At 36.0% G+C, this 20,504-nt stretch overlaps 1 protein-coding gene across 3 annotated transcripts in view; it reads right to left on the bottom strand.

Annotated features, from left to right (window-relative positions):
- CCDC50 (coiled-coil domain containing 50) overlaps nucleotides 1-20,504 on the bottom strand; it is a 57,326-nt gene that overhangs the window by 10,193 nt on the left and 26,629 nt on the right. Inside the window, exons 6-11 of one of the 3 annotated variants that reach the window (XM_038583698.1) lie at nucleotides 19,603-19,720; nucleotides 14,815-15,342; nucleotides 6,033-6,157; nucleotides 5,405-5,449; nucleotides 5,193-5,297; nucleotides 3,325-3,404 (exon numbers count right to left, since the gene is read on the bottom strand). In XM_038583698.1, coding sequence (XP_038439626.1) covers nucleotides 3,325-3,404; nucleotides 5,193-5,297; nucleotides 5,405-5,449; nucleotides 6,033-6,157; nucleotides 14,815-15,342; nucleotides 19,603-19,720 — 1,001 coding nt within the window. The remainder of the gene's footprint in view (nucleotides 1-3,324; nucleotides 3,405-5,192; nucleotides 5,298-5,404; nucleotides 5,450-6,032; nucleotides 6,158-14,814; nucleotides 15,343-19,602; nucleotides 19,721-20,504) is intronic. The other 2 variants (XM_038583697.1, XM_038583699.1) reach the window with 2 other exon arrangements.

Raw genomic sequence — 20,504 nt, 5'->3', positions numbered from 1 at the left:
GAAAAGATGCTGAAGTGTGAAACAACACAAGGAACTTCCACAAATCCACTAGGATCTCCACATAAGGATATACAAAATCAATCTAGAATGCCCTTAGTTCTCTTCATATGCTGTCTAGTTTGTTGTTGTTGTTTTTAAAGATTTGAGAGAGAGAGAGAGAGAGCACATCACACAAGTAGGGGAAGGGCAGAGGGGGAGGGAGGGAGAGAATCTCAGGCTCTCCACTTAGCAAGGAGACAGTGTGGCTCAATCCCAGGTCCCCTGAGATCATGACATGAGCTGAAACCAAGAGTCCAAGGCTTATGTGACTAATAAGACCGAGCCCCCCAGGTGTCCCCTGTCTGCTTAGTTATTGACTACACAGAAAACAAACCTTTGTTTATGGCTTCCAGTGTTCCTATTTCTTTCTTTCTTTTTTTTTTTTTTTTTTACTAGAACTTTTATGTACAGAATTCTCTGTTTTTAATGTTTCCTATTTCAAACTATTTGTTATGCTGGAGATAGCTATTTTAAAGTCAAAGATATTCACATCCAAAATTAGAAAAAGCTTGCTAACCCAATAGTTTGTTTCATAGTTTTAGATGTATTAGGAATACCTGTTTCCTACTGTCCTCATGAAATGATTTACATGTTTAAGTCAGCGATACAGACACATCCCTTTAAGAATTCACTTAAAAGTCATTTCTTGGGATGCCTGGGTAGCTCAGTCAGTTAAGTGTTCAACTCCTGGTTTTGCTTCAGGTTATGATCCCAGGGACCTGGGATGGAGCCCTGCATAGTGGGGAGTCTGCTTCTCCCTCTCTCTCCCCTACTCCACCCCTTGCTCATGTCCTCTCACTCTCTCAAATAAATAAATAAGTCTTTTTTTTTTTTTTAAGAGGCTCTCCTAGATATGCAGACTAGGCTGTCTCCTCATTCTTTATAATATCACGTACTTTTCATCTAAAGCATTTAACATGGTAATAGTTATTTATGCAATTGTTTAGATGATAAATTTCATGAGACTAAGAAACAGTTCTTTCTTGCTAACTGCTGTTTACTCTATGGGCAATTATTAGGACATTCAATAAATATCTGATAAGTGACTGAGTGGAGATAAATATATTTCACATTCATAAGAGTGCTGTAGGAACTAAATGAGATTTTAAAAATGCTTATTTTTTTCTAAGGGAAAAATGCAAATAAAATACCAGGAGTATTATCGCATAATACCCTACAGTTAAAAGACTTTGGAACTTATTTGAAACTTTTCCCAGTTATAAAGCATCATAGTTAATTCAGATCACCAAACTGATTCTGTATTTCTTTAGAGAGAATACAAGATTTTTGTAATGGACAAAGAAACCGATTTTTGACCGTGAATATTACAAGCTCTACACAATAACTTGTTTTCCCTCTACTATTATTAACACTATAATGCAGTAAACTTCTAGATCTGGGAAGCTCCATGATTTTCAATCCTTAAATCCGTCTCTTTCTGTACAAATAGCTAACTAAATCCACCAAAATTAAATGTGAGGGAAGAAAAAGGAAATGTGAAAGAGGAAACCAAAAGCTCTAAGCAGAATGCATAAATTCTAATATTAGTTGTATAAAATCTGTAATAATAGGCTTAACTTTTAACTATGAAATACAATTTCATAAAATTCTCAGTTTTATCACCTATATCTAGATCTGTATCTACACATATCTTTCTGCAACCGATACTTAAAGACAAATAAATATTCCCTTCAAGTCAAAACAAACAAACAAACAAACAAACAAAAACTTCAGTTCTACCAGTCAAAGATCACTTTCACTTATTTACAATAGCTATTTTTAATACAGGATCATTTGATTATTCATTCTACAAAATGCCAAATATTTTTATTATTACTTTTTTTGCCAAATATTTTTTGAAGTATTACATTTTCAGAAACTTGTTTTCAATTTTAATTCATTTTTTAAAATAGACATTCCAGATTGGTCTATCATATCTGAAGTCAAAATTGTTAGTGTTCTAAAGAACCCCAAAATTTGGAAGACTGCAGAAAACCCAAAAGATTATTTTAATTCATTTGACTAAAGAAAACATAATAAACCATACCTATTTACCTACTGAGAACAGATTAGTTACATCTTATTTTACCTGGATATTGCAGGGATGAAAATAAAGTCTACCTTTGGCATGTATTTAATTAAAAGATATAAGAAGAACCAATTTTAAGCAATTGATAAAAATATATTACTCTTGTCCTAAGAGCCTTACAAACTTGATGCAGTTTTCTGAAGGCTATTTATCTTCTGAAAGCCCATGGATTTAAAAATAGAATATGGCTTTTTTTAAGTAGGTGGGCGTGGAGCCACTACTTATGGGACTAATGTCATGACCCTGAGATCAAGACCTGAGCTGAGATCAAGAGTCAGATGTTTCACCGACTGGGCCACCCAGGCATCTCAAAAGAATGTAGATTTTTAAGGACACTAAATATATTCACTTTAAGTCAACAAGTCTAGCAGCTTAAGCATGGGCAAAGAGTGGCAACAACAGTGTATGCTTTCAATGTGATAAAATTTATCTTTAGAGTTAATACATACACTATAATTAGGAACAATATTTGAAGTTCTAATAGAATTTTCAAAATTTTATATTTAGTGTTACTTTCATCTTTCTGTATATAATATTCTTTCTATTCCAATCATGTTTTGTTTTGAAAAGCAACAGAAAGCAATAAAGGACAAAAAAAAAAAAAAAAAAAAAAAAAAAGTTTGCTTCTCCAGAGACTTAAATATTGCCAACTTGAGGTATGAGGTAGAAAGACAGCAACTGCTCCATTAACTATGACCTAAGACTGAGAGAAGTCAGAAAGAAGTACATACACCATAGCCACAGCTATTAGATCTGGTGGGATTTAGAAGTCTGCCGTGTCTCGAAATAAGTATTTGCCTAGACTTTGAAACTCATGCAGAAATGAATTTAAGCATTTGTAAATGTCATGCACACATTAGTGTACCCATGAAACTTGGTAAACCTTAAAACTGGAGATTTTACTGGGAAAATGGTTAATCCCATCCATTCTTAGCTAAGGGAAGTGAATCCAAAGACAAGAACTCGTCCTAACAAAAAACATCATTTTTTATATGCCCTAGCATCTTCCTGATTTGACTTGTTCAACCCAATTTAAGAATGGAAAAAAAGTTTGATAATAATCCTGCAAGACTTGATACCCCCTGACAACTGCCGATTTCTGGATCTCCTCTCCAAAGAACACTCTTCTCAGAATATCCATATCTTCTTACCCCAAAGTCAAGTCCCTCATTCCCCTTTTTTAGGTGTCATCTTACCGTGCTGGCCTGTCATTCTTAGAACGATGAGGGTCATTACTCTCTTTTGACTTTGAGTGTGCCGATTTAGTAGTTTTTGGCTATGGACAGAAAAAGAAAAAGAAAAAACATACAGAAAACAGCAAACAAACGGAAAGATTATTAGGTTTAGAAACTATCCAAATTATGCCAAATTCTAGTAATTTTAATTTACTTACATTCAGTTGAACAAATGAATAAAAAATATATATATATAGTCACAAAAATATGTTGGAAGTGCTCAGTACAGCCAGAGAGTGAGCTAACTACATGTGAACATGTTCCCCAGCAGGGGTGTGCCTGGCTACACATTATTAACATAATAGCTGCACAGCAGCTGACAAGAACTTCCAGAGTCTGTGGAGTGTAGGTCTATGCTCTTAAACTTATTTCTGAACATCTGACTTGAGGATGGTGATTTTCAAGCCAGGAAACTAAGGAAGGTTCAGTCAAACCCTTCCAAGAGACGAACTTACACCAATACCAGCACCCATTACAGAATCTAGAAATTAAAGAAATCCTGATACTTGCTAGAAATGTGGCTTTCCCCTTTTACTTGCCTGATTTGCAATTCTTAAAAATACTTACTTCTTTGTGGTTAACAAAGAATCTGAGTAACTCCTGGGCAATTATTTGTAGCTTAACTTATATAGCAGAATCATTTGGGAGCCTTCTACTTCTACTAAAATGAAATACATTTGTTAAAAAAAATCCTGAATTACTCAGAGGGTAAAAGAAGGAGATTCCTATAAATAATTAACATGGCAGTAATACTTTCATTTGTTTTCAGACTGACAGCTGAATAACTGAGCTATAGGAAATAGTAGAGCAATACTATTATCATCACAGTTTCTATGTCCTCTTTTTCCTCCTAATCAGTGCTGAGACAGAGACAGAACCAGAGACTCAAGGGAGGAATTTTTTTCGAGAGAGAGAATAAAAAAAAGAGAGAAGGAAAGAACAGAGCTGAATATCACTATGTCATGGACACACATTCTAGCTGCATCCTTCCAGGCCTAGTACAAAGTCCCTCTCTGAAGGTCCTGTAGCTTAGGAATTGATCCCTCCATAACTCTGCTATTCTTCTACTATACTTTCTTCAGTCAGTTTGACCTTGTGTTTGTTAGCTATCTATGTTATCCTATTTGTCCTCCTACATTATATAGTATTATGAGGAAAATAGATCTTTGTCCTTCCCTGTTAAGTCCAGAGGGGTGCACTGCACACAGTAACTAATGAGTCAAGTCTGTTAAACTGAACTTGCAACCACCACATACAACAATTACATTACTTTACAGCAGAATAAACTATTTTGTATAATATTTCTGATTAACTAGGGAAAAGACAACAGGTGAAGCTCATGCTATTAGTTCCTATACTTTGACATAAGCAATGATTATTGGCGGCATCTGTCGGTCTGCCATAGATTAAGTTGTCAGAGAAAAGAGAAATAATGGGCACATGATTATGGATGGGCAACACCGAGGACTTAGAGAAGGAAAGAAAAGGCCACTAGGGAGCTATGAAAGCTTGTGAAAATTCTCCTGTAAGGTACAGGTTACATTCTCCTGTAAGGTAAATATTAGTAAAACTAAGATTGCTCCTAACCAGAGGTACCTGCAACTTAACTGGTCTTAAAAGGAATAGAATGAGTTTTTCAATCTTAGCAGTTATTTTTTCATAGTTATTTTTCAAGAATTATGATTTTTTGTAATGAAATAACCTTTACAAATAAGATTCATATATGCAATACAGATAATTTGTATACCCTAAATACATTTGCAGAACTTACCCTAAAAGCAAAATCCCCATTACAAAAATCAAAAAAAAAAACAATAAACAAAACTTACCTTCCAATCAGAGTCATGCTTTCTTTTGTCCAAAGATGATTTCTCCCGCTCCTTGGCTTTCTTGTAAGCTTTCTTTTCTTCAGCCATGAGAAGTCTAGCGATTTCCTAAACAAAATCCAGTCAATATCATTGATTGCAGATTCATGGGAATCCCAGAAAATTACTGGGATATTTCTAAAAAGTCCTGGCTAAACAAACTAACATGGACTCACCTCATCCTGGGCTACTTGAGCTGCTCTCATATCCACCTGGGTAGCCTATGGTATAGAAAATACACAAAAGATTAATTAGAATCTATGTTGTCCATTTAAAAAATATCTGGGCACCAAGGTGGCTCAGTGGTTGAGCATCTTTTGGCTCAGGGCATGATCCCAGGGTCCTGGGCCCGCATCAGGGTCCCTACAGGGAGCCTGCTTCTCCCTCTGCCTATGTCTCTGTCTTTCTGTGTCTCTCATGAATAAATAAAATCTTTTTTTTTAACCTTCCATAAAAATAAATTGGTGTTTCAAACCAATTGTAATTAACATCCCTGAAGTTGAGCTAGTATACTTTCACCAGCCAGAGCAGGGGCTATTTTTATTAAATTCTATAGCAGATTATGAAAGAATTATCAGAATTCAATAACAGAAAGATAGGGATATGGAATTCTGTTGCTAATTCTTACTCAGTAAGTAAAACTGGACAATCTATTCCCATTGTCTTGATTTTTCCACCCATAAAAAAGGTATCAGTTTCTCAACTCATAGAGGCTCATTATGCCTATTATGTAATCTCAAGAATGATTCAATTCAAGAAAATCTAGTGACTATCACCTAAACTTTTGCATGAAAATTTGCTCACCAAAATTTCTTCTTCTTGCAGTTTTCTGGCAATTTCAGCATCATACCATTCCTGATCCCTGTGGGCCACTCGCGACGGAGCAGAGTCAGCTTCTTTCATCATTCTTGGCTTCATTCCTAGAAAAACTCAATGTAATAAGGCAACTACATTTGTTTTCTGAAAAGGTGCAAAACTTAAAGATTTTTTTCTTTAGTATCTAATACTGACAACACTGCTACCACTACTGAACTCCGTGTAGGGTACACCTGAAATAATTTTTTCTCCTAGGTATAGATGTGGCAATGCAGATTATCCACACATTTTTTAAAAAGTTACCCACCCCAAACTGCCAGGCACAAAACTCCCCTTTCACATAGTTTCTTCAACAGCAGAAAATCACGTAATGAACTGTAGGTGAGGCTTTTGCAAAACAGTAAGTGAAATAAAGGCTAAGTCACTGAAACAAACAAAACAGAGAAAAGAAAGTTACAGAGCTGGAGTTTTAAAAAAGCTAAACTTCGAGACTGGAGGAAACAAGAGTCTTCCTTCTGTTTAACTCAGCCTTGCATACTTTACCTCAGAGGGAACAGAAATCGCATCACCCGGGGGTATGTGAGTCAACCAGTGGCTCTACCATAGCTTCTGCTCTAATGGTCAACAAACCCACTTGCTTTAGATCTTTCCTATATCTTTGATCAGTTCATGCTGTTGCTAAATTTTAGGGAAGATATAACATAAAGGAAATACCAGAGAACATAATGAATGATCTTAGATTTCTATTCCTCTGAGAGAAAAGGAATACAGTGGACTGATGGGGAATTTTGGCATTTTACTTTGAAATGTTGTAAGTGGCATATATTCCCTTTCTAACTTTTAATCAAGTGGTAAGTGCTAAGGTTTACTTCAAAATTACAGGCATTTCCCTCTTTGTATCCTGTATAAATTACAATTATTCAACAATGTGAATGTATTGTATTCAGAAGTAATAAAAAATTTTTAATGCCATGAATAAGATTAACCATCTGGAATAGTGACTTCCAGCAAATGGGTTACTGAAGGGAAAAAGAAAGTTTTTACTCCTAATTGACTATATCTTTGCATCAGTGGTTGTCAACCCTAGCTAATATATTAAAATCATCTGGAGTGCTTTAAATAAACATAAAAATCTTTGACACAAATCTCAAGGATTCTAATTTAAGTAGCCTGGATGAGATCTGGCCTTTGGTAGTTTGGTTGATTGCTAACAGTTGATTCTTATAGGAAATTGGCATTGAAACTATTAGTTTATTATATCCATCAAGAGAACCATATATTAAAACAATTTTTATGAATATGCCTCACTACACTTGATTCACTTGCTTTAAACAAAAAAGAGAAAAAGGAAAGAAAAAATACAACTAAATTCTGGGCACATGAAGAAATTTAAATTGTCTGGTAAAGTCTCTCTTTGTAGAGCTTTAAACCTAGCTTTGTGGTAAATCCAAAAGCAATGGAGTCATCTGTCTTTCCTACAAATACAGACTATTAAACCTGGCTTTCTTAGCTTCAGGCCTATTAGCACCTGTTTACTCAGCATACAGAATCCACCTCAATTTCCTATCCTCTCCAGAGCTACTGAATCTTACACTGCTGGGTTGGGCTACGCTGGTTTTAACCCAGATTTCTGAGGGGTCTGGGATAGTCAGGAAACAGAGGGATATTCCCGTAAGTGCACCATATTTAAATGAAATCTAAACCTCTGAGTTATCATTAGTTTGGGCATAACTAGAAAACAACATTTCAGAAAAAATAAATGAAATCAGATAGGGAGGTAGAGTTGGACAAAGTTAGTGGAAAAGAGCTTGTGATACTATTCTACCTAAAGAAAAATGACACTTCTGTAAGCAGCTCAAAACCTCATTGAGTCTCATACGAAAGATCACACTTAGGCCTTGCTCCTTCAATTTTGCCACCACTAAAAGAAATAGAGTGGGATATACTCAGATTTCAACACACTAAACCTTGTATGCCTCCTCTTACTCTACACCACAGAATTCACTGAGAAAATATTTTTAGTTATCTTTCAAAGATACTTTGAAGACATTCAAATGAAACAGTCAAATGAACAGACTTAACTGGTTTAACAGGGTGATAAGACTGTCACCTCCAGGCAGTTTAAAAGAAAATGATACATAGGTCAATGGAACAGAATAGAGAGCCCAGAAACAAATCTCTGTATATATGTTCTATTAATCTATGACAAAGAAGCCAAGAATATACAATGGGGAAAAGACAGTTTCTTCAAAAAATGGTGTCTGGAGAACTGGACAGCTATATGCCAAAGATTGAAACTGGACTTATACTATATAAAAAAAAATTAACTCAAGTGGATTATAGACCTGAACATAAGACCTGAAACCATAAAACGCTTGGAAGAGAACATAAACTCTTAGAGATGATTCTTTTTTTTTTTATTTGACAACAAAAGTTAAGGTGACAAAAGCAAAAAATAAACAAGTGGGATTACATCAAACTAAAACGCTTCTAATAGAAAAGGAAACCATTAACAAAATGAAAAGACAAGCTATGGAATGGGAAAAAAAATATCTGCAAATTTGATATGAGGTTAATATACAAAATATATAAAGAACTCATACAACTCAAGCAAAAAACAATCTGATCTAAAATGGGTAGAGGATCTGAATAAATATTTTTCCAAAGAAGACATACATATGGCCAACATGCTCCACATCTCTAATCATCAGGGAAATCCAAATCAAAACCACAATGAAATAGCACTTCACACCTGTTGGAATGACTATTATCAAAAAGACAAGAAATAACGAGTGTTAATGAGGGTGTGGAGAAAAGGCAGTACCCTTGTGTACTGTTGAAGGCAATGTAAACTGAACAGCCACTATGCAAAAAACAATTTGGAGCTTCCTCAAAAAATTTAAAATAGGACTACCATGTGATCTGGCAATTCTGCTTTTGGGTATTTTTCTGAAATAAACAGAAACATCAACTCAAAAATATATATGCACCCCATGTTCACTTCATATTATATAGAAAAGCTAAGACATGGGAACAACCAAAGTGTCCATCAACATTCAAAGTGGCAAAGAAGAAGTCAAACTCTTCCTCTTAGCCGATGATACTCTACATAGAAAACCCAAAAGCCTCCACCCCAAGATTGCTAGAACTCATACAGCAATTTGGCAGTGTGGCAGGATACAAAATCAATGCCCAGAAGTCAGTGGCATTTCTAGACACTAACAATGAGACTGAAGAAAGAGAAATTAAGGAGTCAATCCCATTTACAATTGCACCCAAAAGCATAAGATACCTAGGAATAAACCTAACCAAAGAGGTAAAGGATCTATACCCTAAAAACTATAGAACACTTATGAAAGAAATTGAGGAAGACACAAAGAGGTGGAAAAATATTCCATGCTCATGGATTGGAAGAATTAATATTGTGAAAATGTCAATGTTACCTAGGGCAATTTACACATTTAACGCAATCCCTATCAAAATACCATGGACTTTCTTCAGAGTTGGAACAGATCATCTTAAGATTTGTGTGGAATCAGAAAAGATCCCGAATAGCCAGGGGAATTTTAAAAAAGAAAACCATAGCTGGGGGCATCACAATGCCAGATTTCAGGTTGTACTACAAAGCTGTGGTCATCAAGACAGTGTGGTACTGGCACAAAAACAGACACATAGATTAACGGAACAGAATAGAGAATCCAGAAGTGGACCCTGAACTTTATGGTCAACTAATATTCGATAAAGGAGGAAAGACTCTCCACTGGAAGAAAGACCATCTCTTCAATAAATGGTGCTGGGAAAATTGGACATCCACATGCAGAAGAATGAAACTAGACCACTCTCTTTCACCATACACAAAGATAAACTAAAAATGGATGAAAGATCTAAATGTGAGACAAGATTCCATCAAAATCCTAGAGGAGAACACAGGCAACACCCTTTTTGAACTCGGCCACAGTAACTTCTTGCAAGATATATCCACGAAGGCAAAATAAACAAAAGCAAAAATGAACTATTGGGACTTCATCAAGATAAGAAGCTTTTGCACAGCAAAGGATACAGTCAACAAAACTAAAAGACAACCTACAGAATGGGAGAAGATATTTGCAAATGACGTATCAGGTAAAGGGCTAGTTTCCGAGATCTATAGAGAACTTATTAAACTCAACACCAAAGAAACAAACAATCCAATCATGAAATGGGCAAAAGACATGAACAGAAATCTCACAGAGGAAGACATAGACATGGCCAACAAGCACATGAGAAAATGATCTGCATCATTTGCCATCAGGGAAATACAAATCAAAACCACAACGAGATCCCACCTCACACCAGTGAGAATGGGGAAAATTAACAAGGCAGGAAACCACAAATGTTGGAGAGGATGTGGAGAAAAGGGAACCCTCTTACACTGTTGGTGGGAATGTGAACTGGTGCAGCCACTCTGGAAAACTGTGTGGAGGTTCCTCAAAGAGTTAAAAATAGACCTGCCCTACGACCCAGCAATTGCACTGTTGGGGATTTACCCCAAAGATACAGATGCAATGAAACGCCGGGACACCTGCACCCCGATGTTTCTAGCAGCAATGTCCACAATAGCCAAACTGTGGAAGAAGCCTCAGTGTCCATTGAAAGATGAATGGATAAAGAAGATGTGGTTTATGTATACAATGGAATATTACTCAGCCATTAGAAATGACAAATACCCACCATTTGCTTCAACGTGGATGGAGCTGGAGGGTATTATCGGAGTGAAGTCAATCAGAGAAGGACAAACATTATATGGTCTCATTCATTTGGGGAATATAAATAATAGTGAAAGGGAATATAAGGGAAGGAAGAAGAAGTGTGTGGGAAATATCAGAATGGGAGACAGAACATGAAGACTCCTAACTCTGGGAAACGAACTAGGGGTGGTAGAAGGGGAGGAGGGCGGGGGGTGGGTGACTGGGTGATGGGCACTGAGGGGGGCACTTGACGGGATGAGCACTGGGTGTTACTCTGTATGTTGGCAAATTGAACACCAATAACAAATTTAGTATAAAAAAACATATAAATGGATAAAGAAAACGTGGTATTTATACAGTAGAATATTATTCAGTTATAAAAAAGGATATCTTGCCATTTGCAACAATAGGGAGGGACCCTGACAGCATTATGCTAAGTGAAATAAGTCAGAGAAAAACAAATACTTTATGATCTCATTTATATAGAGAATCATTAAAAAAAAAAAAAAAAAGGAAAAAAAAAGTGCTCATGGATACAGAGAACAGACTGTTAGTTGCCAGAGGCAGAGGGTAGGGAATGGGCAAAATGGGTGAAGGGGGATAAACGGAACACACTTCCACTTATAAAATAAATAAGCATGGTGACTACAGTTAATAATATTGTACTACATATCTGAAAGTTGCTAAGAGAGTAGATCTTAAAAGTTCTCATCACAAGAAAAAAAATTGTGCCTATATATGGTGATGAATATTAACCAGACTTATTGTGAACATTTTGCAATATACACAAATATCGAATCATTATGTTGTACACCTGAAACAAATATAATGTTATATGTTACCTATACCTCAATATAAATGAGTGAATGAATGAATGATTAATGAGTATTTGAGTTAATATCTCTCTAAATCCCAAATATCTAGTGGGGAAACAGTTTATTTGAACGACTGTATACCACTGGAATTTACATGTCTCACAAGCATAAAATCTCATATCCTAAAGTGTTAGATTTCTGGACTGGCAAAATTGCTCACTAAATGTAGTATGCTCTGTACCAGAGGTAAAAAGAGCTTATTTAAATAAGAGAACTTCACATACTATATTGTAAGGCTGTACATTTCATTATAGAAAACAGAGATGCTTCAAAAATTTAAAAAAGTTAGTTGAAGGAAACTAACGGAATGGCTACTCTCATCTTAATAGCCCAAACAATCCAAAAACTAGCCTTCAAAAGATCAAGTGAGGGGCGCCTGAATGGCTCAGTTGGGTAAGCTCCTGCCTTTGGCTCAGGTCATGAATCCAGGGTCCTGGTATAGAGTCTGGAGTAGGGCTCTCTTCTCAGCAGGGAATCTGCTTCTCTCTCTCCCTCAGAGCCCATCCCCTCACTCTCCCTCAGAGTCCACTTGTGGACTCTCTCTCCCTCTCAAATAGAATCTTAAAAAAAAAAAAAAAAGTGAGCCATATGTAACAGTTGCACATTCAATTATTTTTTCTTTTAGAAAGAAGGCGGGGGGGGGGGGGGTCGAGGGGGGGGGGGAGAAGGCAAGGAGAGGAGGAGACAGAATCCTAAGCAGGCTCCACACTCAGCACAGAGTCTGATGTGGGGCCGGATCTCATGATCCTGAGATCATGACCTCAGCTAGATCAAGAGTTGAACACTTAACCGACTGAGCCACCCAGGCGCCCCTCCACATTCAATTCTGAATCTAATCTTTGCTTATCTTCTTTTGTTCATATTCTCCAGTTTAAGGACACAAGAACTTCCTCCAACAAACATATGCAAACCTTATCTTTAAATTCTCACCAAATAAGCTAAAATTATTAGAAGTACTGATATTTAAGACACACCTATCCCAAGCCCCGGATGAGGTAAAATCATGACTGATAGATTCTTGGATATCACGCAAGAATATTTTTTAATATGCCAGTCTGAAGCTTGGGGAATGTCACAGCAGAAAGATACAAAAGTTTTATGGCCCTAAGAGGTTGGAAGTTAACCTGCAGGAAATAATACGCTGTTATGATTTAATAGCTTATTAGAGAAGTCACCCTCAGAGGAGATAGGGTTTTACTGTTCTTTAGAAAGTTAACCAATCTTATATTTAATTTAGCAACTGTATTTTGCATTCCTCTTTCAACGGACTATGCAAATTCCATTAGAACTAGCTCTTCATCCTGCTGGTTTTTTCATTACTAACTTAAATAAAACTTTGGCCTCTGCTGACAACTTTAAGAACTGTGCCTTTACAAAACAAGAACAGACACCAGTATTTAATAACTGCATTTTAATGTAATCTTCTATTCTAGGGGTCACAGAAGCAAATGCCTAAGGTCTCTAGGAAGGTAACATTTGTAAAGTTGAATACAGAATGATAGATTAGCAGCTATGTTGTAGCCATTTTAGTACTTGCCTAGCCACACTGTTTTTTAAACCACTGGGGGGTGAGGGGGGAGTTTGCCCACAATTCCAGTAGGAGGGTTGTGAATCAGTGTTTGATTTCCTATCAATTTTATCCTTCCTGAGCCTGTGTTGAGACTCACATATAATTAAAAGCCATATAAACCAGCCCTCAGAACACACAAAAAGTCAGAATCACAGAATCAGAAACGTACAGGCAGGTACAATTCTCCCCCATGTTAGGACTCCAACATGTCTTTCTACATTTGGATATGGACAGTATAACTTATTATAGATAGATTATATCACCACCTCCTCTACTCTTTGTTCAAAGTATATCTAATTTCCAATTGTTTGTTTACATTCATTCTACTTTCTGGCTTGACTTAGTAAACCCCCTGAGGCTCAGATTCAAGCATATATCCCTGAACATAAAGCCTGAGGTAGTAATATTTTTGGCAGATACTCAATACCAAATTTTCATTTTATTTATTACCAAGTCTTTTAATAACTTAAATGACTAACATCATAAGAAGAGATAACATGATAGAAGAAACCAACTGTATCAATCTGAATCTGCAACCCAAAAAACAGTTTCCAGACCCAGAAGTAGAGTTTTGCTGGGCAGTAAAAAGGATGGAAATAAGAACAGATACCTCCGTGGTACTGCTCAATAACTCCTGCATCTCTTTAAAACTTCAGGAAAGTAAAATAGAACCAGGGAGGGGAGTATGGTCCCCTAATTATGACTTACAGTGGTAGAGCCACAAGGAAAACAGCACCACAGCAGTTTCCAGATAAAAATGAGAAACAGTACTGTGTCACTGAAGAACATCAGTTAAGCCTCAGAGACCAGAAATTTGAGGCTCAAATCTAACATTCACTTCATTTCAAACAAACGCTAAGAACATACCCAATACTGTCATTTCAGAACATCAATTGCAGCCTTAAAGCCGAACATGGTTAGACCTTAGAAAGGAACTTAAGGCAACAGTCTTCCAACTTCAAGCACAGGTCTAAAACAAGTCCAAATCACCAGGAAAAACTACAGAAATGATCATATATGTGAGATCCAGAAAGTTGCCTCATTTGGAAACAGCCTAGTTGATTCTTACAAAAAAAAAAAAAAAAAAAGCCTAAGGCCCACAATTAGAAATCTGCTGCTATAAGAGAATGCCTGTCCAATCTCTCACTTTACGGATGAGATCAAGAGAAGCTGGTACTTCCAGCCTGGGTGGTTCTCTAGTCAGGCAAATACTATGATGACAGTATCAACATATCTGACTTACAACCAGAAACTCAAGAGCTTTGATTTGGTATCGGAATTTCTGGTATATGGTCTCAGCAAATGAAGAACTGTATCTGGGATGGGCACCTCACTGCACTCTGGGGCTGGAAAACTCTGCAAAGAACTGGTATATTTTCTTAGAAGGCAGTAGGAGAAAGGTACAAATATTTTTTCTTTTTCTTACACGCTTGATACTAAGTAGATACCTTTTATAATGTTTGGCTCCAGGATTTATTTTAAAGCCACCAGTACAGACTAGAGAGAAAGAATAGGTTGCTTAAGATGCTTATCAAATATATTTGCTTGTATGCATATATGTGATACGAGGACTTTTCAAGGCGACTGTCCTTCATTACCTGTGTCATGGAGTTGGAGCTGTTCCTCACTCCCTGGGAAGGGAGGGGTCCTGGGCCTGTGCTTCCTTTCTCTGTGCTCCCCTTGCCCATTGTCCCTCCCATATACAGCTTCCTTGCAATGAAGCCCTGCTTTCTGTGAAGACTTGGGTGAAAGCCGGTCTTGGTGTCTGGATTGTTTTTCCCAATTCCAAGTTCGATGGCTACTGTGAGCCTCCCCGTCATCAAATCCAGTACTCAGAAACACCTCACCACTGATCTTGGGGAGCGGAGGTCTCCGACGTCTCTCATGGTCAGACCGTTTCCTTTCACGCTGCTCAATGTCAATTTGGGGATTGGCCCTCAATGTGCCCAAGCTACGGGATGACAGAAATTTCCCTGATGAACAATGATCTTCTAGTTCTTCCAAGTTCTCCACTGGATGTTTGAGTTTCTTGTTCCTTTGCTTCACAATGTTTCCATCACTTTGGAGTCTACATGACCTTGAGACTCCAGAACCCAATTCCCTTGCCCTCCTTGACTGTGGCTGGTCTGAGTGGAAGTGGAGGGATGTGAAAAATAGAAACGCAGGTTAACTTAATGAGAGTATGAACTCACTATGCAGGAAAGACAGGGCCCAAGCTTAATGTATTTTAAAATGGAGAAGACTACTTTTTCAACTTAACAAAATGAAAAAAAGGGGACAGGCATTTATTGGAATGGTTTGTGCATACATGAAGGATTCTGGGTACACAATCAAAATGTAAAAGACTAAAATTATGTGAAATAAATCTGAAAGGAACTTGATTATGATTAGGAGAGTTAATATAGTACTTTAATATTTGCCAATAACAAAAATCACAGCCATCAAATGTTAAATTCTACTTATAAAACCAATTTAGAGCTACTGTGGGGAGTTCAGGGAGTCATAAAACAGAAAACAACTAAGTTTGGTAATAACTAAGCTTTCTAGAAGAGGCTTTCAAATATTCTTATTGGAAATGACAATAAATCTCTATCAGGATGTGCTAGTATCTGTTTAGTTCAGGTAAACGGCCCAGATTTCCCTACTTTCTCCCAGCCATGCACAGTTCAATGTGGAAGAGAACTGGAGTAGAGAATTTTGAGTAAATGACCCTGTTCTCTGTAGATAAATTCTGATCCCAAACTTCCTTAACTTTGGTAGAGGAAAAAATTAAAATAGGATGCCATAACAGAATATAGAAAAAGGAGTCACTTCCATCCCTACATTCATTTCAAAAAATTTTGATATTATATTCTTTGTATAAAAATACAGATGTGCTAAATATACAAGTCCTAAATGTACACAAATTTCAAAAACAGCACAGAAGGGTGCTTTGGTCAGGTCCCACTGAAGCAAAATATATGATGAAAATGAAGGAAGGATATTACTATGCACTTTGCAAGGCACGTTTATTTTAGCACTTTCTAAGACTCTCAGTATATTCTGTAATAAAAAAAGACATCCTAAATCCATAGAAAACTGCTAAATTAGCTATGTTCCCTGTTGAAATTACACACTTGCTAAATTGCATTTGAACCAGCTACCCCAATTTGATGGGATGTAGAGAACATATGGACTATACATTTTCTTAATTTTTCGGGCTTTTGTTTCTTTTTTTTTTTAATTTGTTGTTAATCTAATAAAGGAAAGAAGGAAAGGGAGATATGTACTAAATGTATCATTGATGCCATAAAGCATCTCAAAAACTTCAAATTGTTTCCACTTGAGCTTTCCAGGAGGAAAGGAAATTTGCTTCAAAGGTGACATCTAAATTAAAATCTGTCATCTCGGAAGTTTACAAAATTATCTGCAGAATTTTTTGTTAAATTTATTTTTTACATAAAAGAAAGAGAAACAGAATAATAATTATTATTAAATAATAACTTATTTTAAGTGTATCTTGACGATTGAGAAAGAAGCAATTGACTACTGCTATGAATTATTAATACAATATTGACTTGCTACTTAAATGATGACCACATCCAGGGAACAATGGTTTAGTGTTAATACCAGTGTTCCCACAGAGAGCTGCATGAATGAAGTCTGCCTTCTAGCCCCCAAAAAACAAGCAGAGCTTTGTTTCTGACATGGATATGTGAAGCTATGATTGTTCTGTTGTTTTTAATCCCTTCTAAAAAGTTAACTGATATTAGTACTTCTATTTTAGGTAATTATGCTCAAGAATTAGAATAGAGCTGTCACTATATTTGTATTAGAGTTGACAGGAAAAAAAAAAAAAAACATTTGTCTAGTTCACTTGTGATTATCTTTAAACCTGGGAAAGGAAAGAGACTGGGGAGGGGGAATCTGTCTTAATCTTTTGAAACTCTGAACTCTGTCCAGTTAAGGACTGAGACTTCTATGTTTCTTGAGGCCAAGTTATTTGGCAAATATAATTAACTTCCTTATAGCCAATACCTACATTTATATACACACATACATATTTATGTACACATTTTATTTGTATGTTTCCATGTCTTTCTTTCAAAATAAGATGATTTTTGTTTAGATATGTAAGATATTGTTATACACACATAATATTGATATATGTATAAACAATAGTACTTGAAGTCCTCGCCAAAATAACATTATTTATGGTGATCTTCTCAACATCCAGATGCAGGATGTATTTTTAAAATATATATTTTACAAATGAGAAAAAGGCTTAGCATGATTATAGTAGATAGCTTCAACACTGCAATTGTTCTAATGAAGGGATGCAACTTGAACCAAGGTCTTATGATTCCAAAGACCATGACTTAAAAAAAATTACTTAATATGCCTATGATACAGGTATGGCTTTGAAAGAAAAACATGGATTCACGAATGAGTAAGACATACCATTTCAACTAATATAAATCTGACAGATGTTTTAGATAATTTCAGATTTGCAGAAAATCAATAAATGATCATTTTTAAGATTAAAGCTTAAGTAAAATAAAAGCTAAAAAGAAGACCACTTCTGTAATGACCTACTGTAATTATTACATAATTAAGGCAAAAATCATAGTATACATATAGAGGGAAATACAATTAAAGAATATCCTTATGTGTTGGGAAAAGACTACTGCAAAGGACACAAGGATTACTTTGTGGGTAAGAGCTGAATTATAATGTGGTTTTTGTGGAACACAACTTTGTCTAACTCAAAGGTAAATGAATGAGGATCACACATGTTCAGCAATCTATAAACTCTGAACAACAACACCTGAAGAGGAATTTTAATATTTACATGAATATGGCTCAGGAGATCATGACATCACGTTTTTGTTTTTGTTTTTACTTTAAGGTATCCTTGAAAAACTACTAAATTCTTAACATAGTCTCCTGTCCTAGAGGGATGACAGCACTCTGGTTAAAACCACCAGATTTCAGTCCCGACTGAAATTAGTCTAAGGTTTTAATAGAGGAAGGCCAAAATTAATACTTTAGTATACTTAATTACTTGCCATCCTAATGTTTTTATAGACTTAATAGTTTTAAATCGTTACTTTTATTTGCAGTGAAAACTATTCCAGAGCAGAAATAAATATAAAAACAAATGGAAAACACCAGAGCACATTTCTAAGCTTTTAATTAAAACTGGAGAATAAACTCTTGACCTTCTGGTCTCTAGCACAGAAATATATGGCAATATTTTTTTTCTTTTTAAATGATGTAATACACAATTTCATTAGAAAAATCAGCATGTAGAAAGTGACTATCAAAAAAGAGCTGAGCATTTTACATATGGAAGAAGAGCACATCAAACCATAGGGAATCAACCCGCTTACTATGCAATAGAAAGGAGCTCCACTGAGAACAATAAATTTAGAGCGTGACTGGGCAAGATTGTACTCAACTGTAGTAATCCTAGCATCTATGTATGCATACCTTGCATTCTGCTCATCAAAGACAAATACCTATTTACCTTTTACTATGAAATTATACAGGAATAATTGATAATTAGCTCACAAGGGCCTTTGGGATCATTGACCTTGATATTATTACTTTCTAGGAACTGCTTTAGGTGTTACTTGTTACCCTAAGCTTGGTCTCCAAGCTGAACTACAATAAATACTGACATTAGAATTATAGGGAATATCTCTCCTTTGACAGATCTTTTAAAAAGGCAGAACAATATTTGCAAATACTCATTTCCCAACACACTTTTAAGATAAAGAATCACCAGTACCACAATTGCCACCACAATACCATTGCTGTCACCACACTGCAAAAGCAAGCACTAGAGTAGAGAAATTCAGAAGGGACTTCTCCCTCAGGAATTTTTCTATATGGCAATCAAATAGCAAGAAAGTATCAAGAGTAAATAATGAATGCAGAATCTTAGAATTTAATTTTGTCGTCAACACACATAGTTATTGGCCTATTTTTGAAATACAAGAGGCATGGGAAAAAGTTTTATTACCCAACTGATGTATGGTGTACCATCTTCATCATTCATGGCACTTTGCTGCTTCGGACATTCTGTCCAGACTCCTTGAGAAAGATCAAGCCCAGAGACACACCCCCACTTTTTACAGCCCAGTTTATGTGTTTAGAATGTAGTACAGCATTCCAAGTGGTTATAGCACAACAGAATGCGTGTCAAATCTTACAAAACCACAATTGTTTTAATAGCCATAAAAATGGCTCTGATTATTCAACTAAGGAACTGATGAATTCAATAGATTCAGAGAGAATTTGGCCACAAATCCTTATGGGCCCTGAGGTCACTTTACAAATTTAAAGGGGTGTCTTATGGTTGAGTCTAAAGACAGAGTAAGTCATAATGTAGCCATTGTTACCTCCATTTTCATAATAGCAACTATCTCCATAAGCACTGGATCCAGAAGACTCTGGAAAGTGTTTCTTTCGCTTTTTCTCTTCCTGTAACTCCTTTTCTTGCAAAAGGCGAGCTATGTCCTGCAAAAACAGACAGAACACTAATCAATATTACCAGAGAATGAAAACTTTTATAATGAAACAGATTCCATCCAGTAGCCCTCTAAGTCAGTGGTCTGACATTCCATTGCCAAGCTTTTGTGGGTTCTGTCCATAGCTTTCCAGACTTCCTGGCATTGAACTCATGCCATTCAAACACCATAGATAACTGCTCAACAGGAGCAGTGTATGATCCAGATGAACAAGAAAGGTTTAAAAAAAAATCAAAATTTATGTCTAACTCAATCTGGAGTCATACAAATCTAGTATTCCTAAAGCTGGTTACACAACAGATTTTTAAAAAATACTTATTTGTGGGCCCTTTTTCCAGATTATGATTCAGTAAGTCTGCATGGAGAAGAGAGCAATAATCTATGAAACTTTATAAATCATATGTATAATTTAATTTTAAAGCTTTATAATTCTTCAGCTGATTCTGATTTAGCTTTTCATTAGAATACCACTGTCTTCACTGAGAAAGAAAAAACAGTATTCTGTCTCCCCTTTGCTTCATTTTCAGGCAAGTTTTTAGCAGTTACTGAGTTCTGATCCTGCCTCCCAAGAGATTACCATCATTGTAAGAAAACAAAGGTATAAGAAATAACTACAATACAATTAAATCACAAATCCCTTAATAAGAGGGTAAAAATGTCAATGTGCGTATAAAAGAGGCAAATCTCATTTCTGCTGAAGTTAATTATGGCAAGTCTTTGCATTTGCATTAGGTTTTGAATAAAGAACTGGATTCCAATAGGCAAAGTAAGGA

This window comes from Canis lupus, chromosome 34 (genome assembly GCF_011100685.1).
Source record: "Canis lupus familiaris isolate Mischka breed German Shepherd chromosome 34, alternate assembly UU_Cfam_GSD_1.0, whole genome shotgun sequence".
Lineage (NCBI taxonomy): Eukaryota > Metazoa > Chordata > Mammalia > Carnivora > Canidae > Canis > Canis lupus.
Note: the sequence above shows the minus strand (reverse complement) of the source record. Positions and strands in the feature narration are given on the sequence as shown.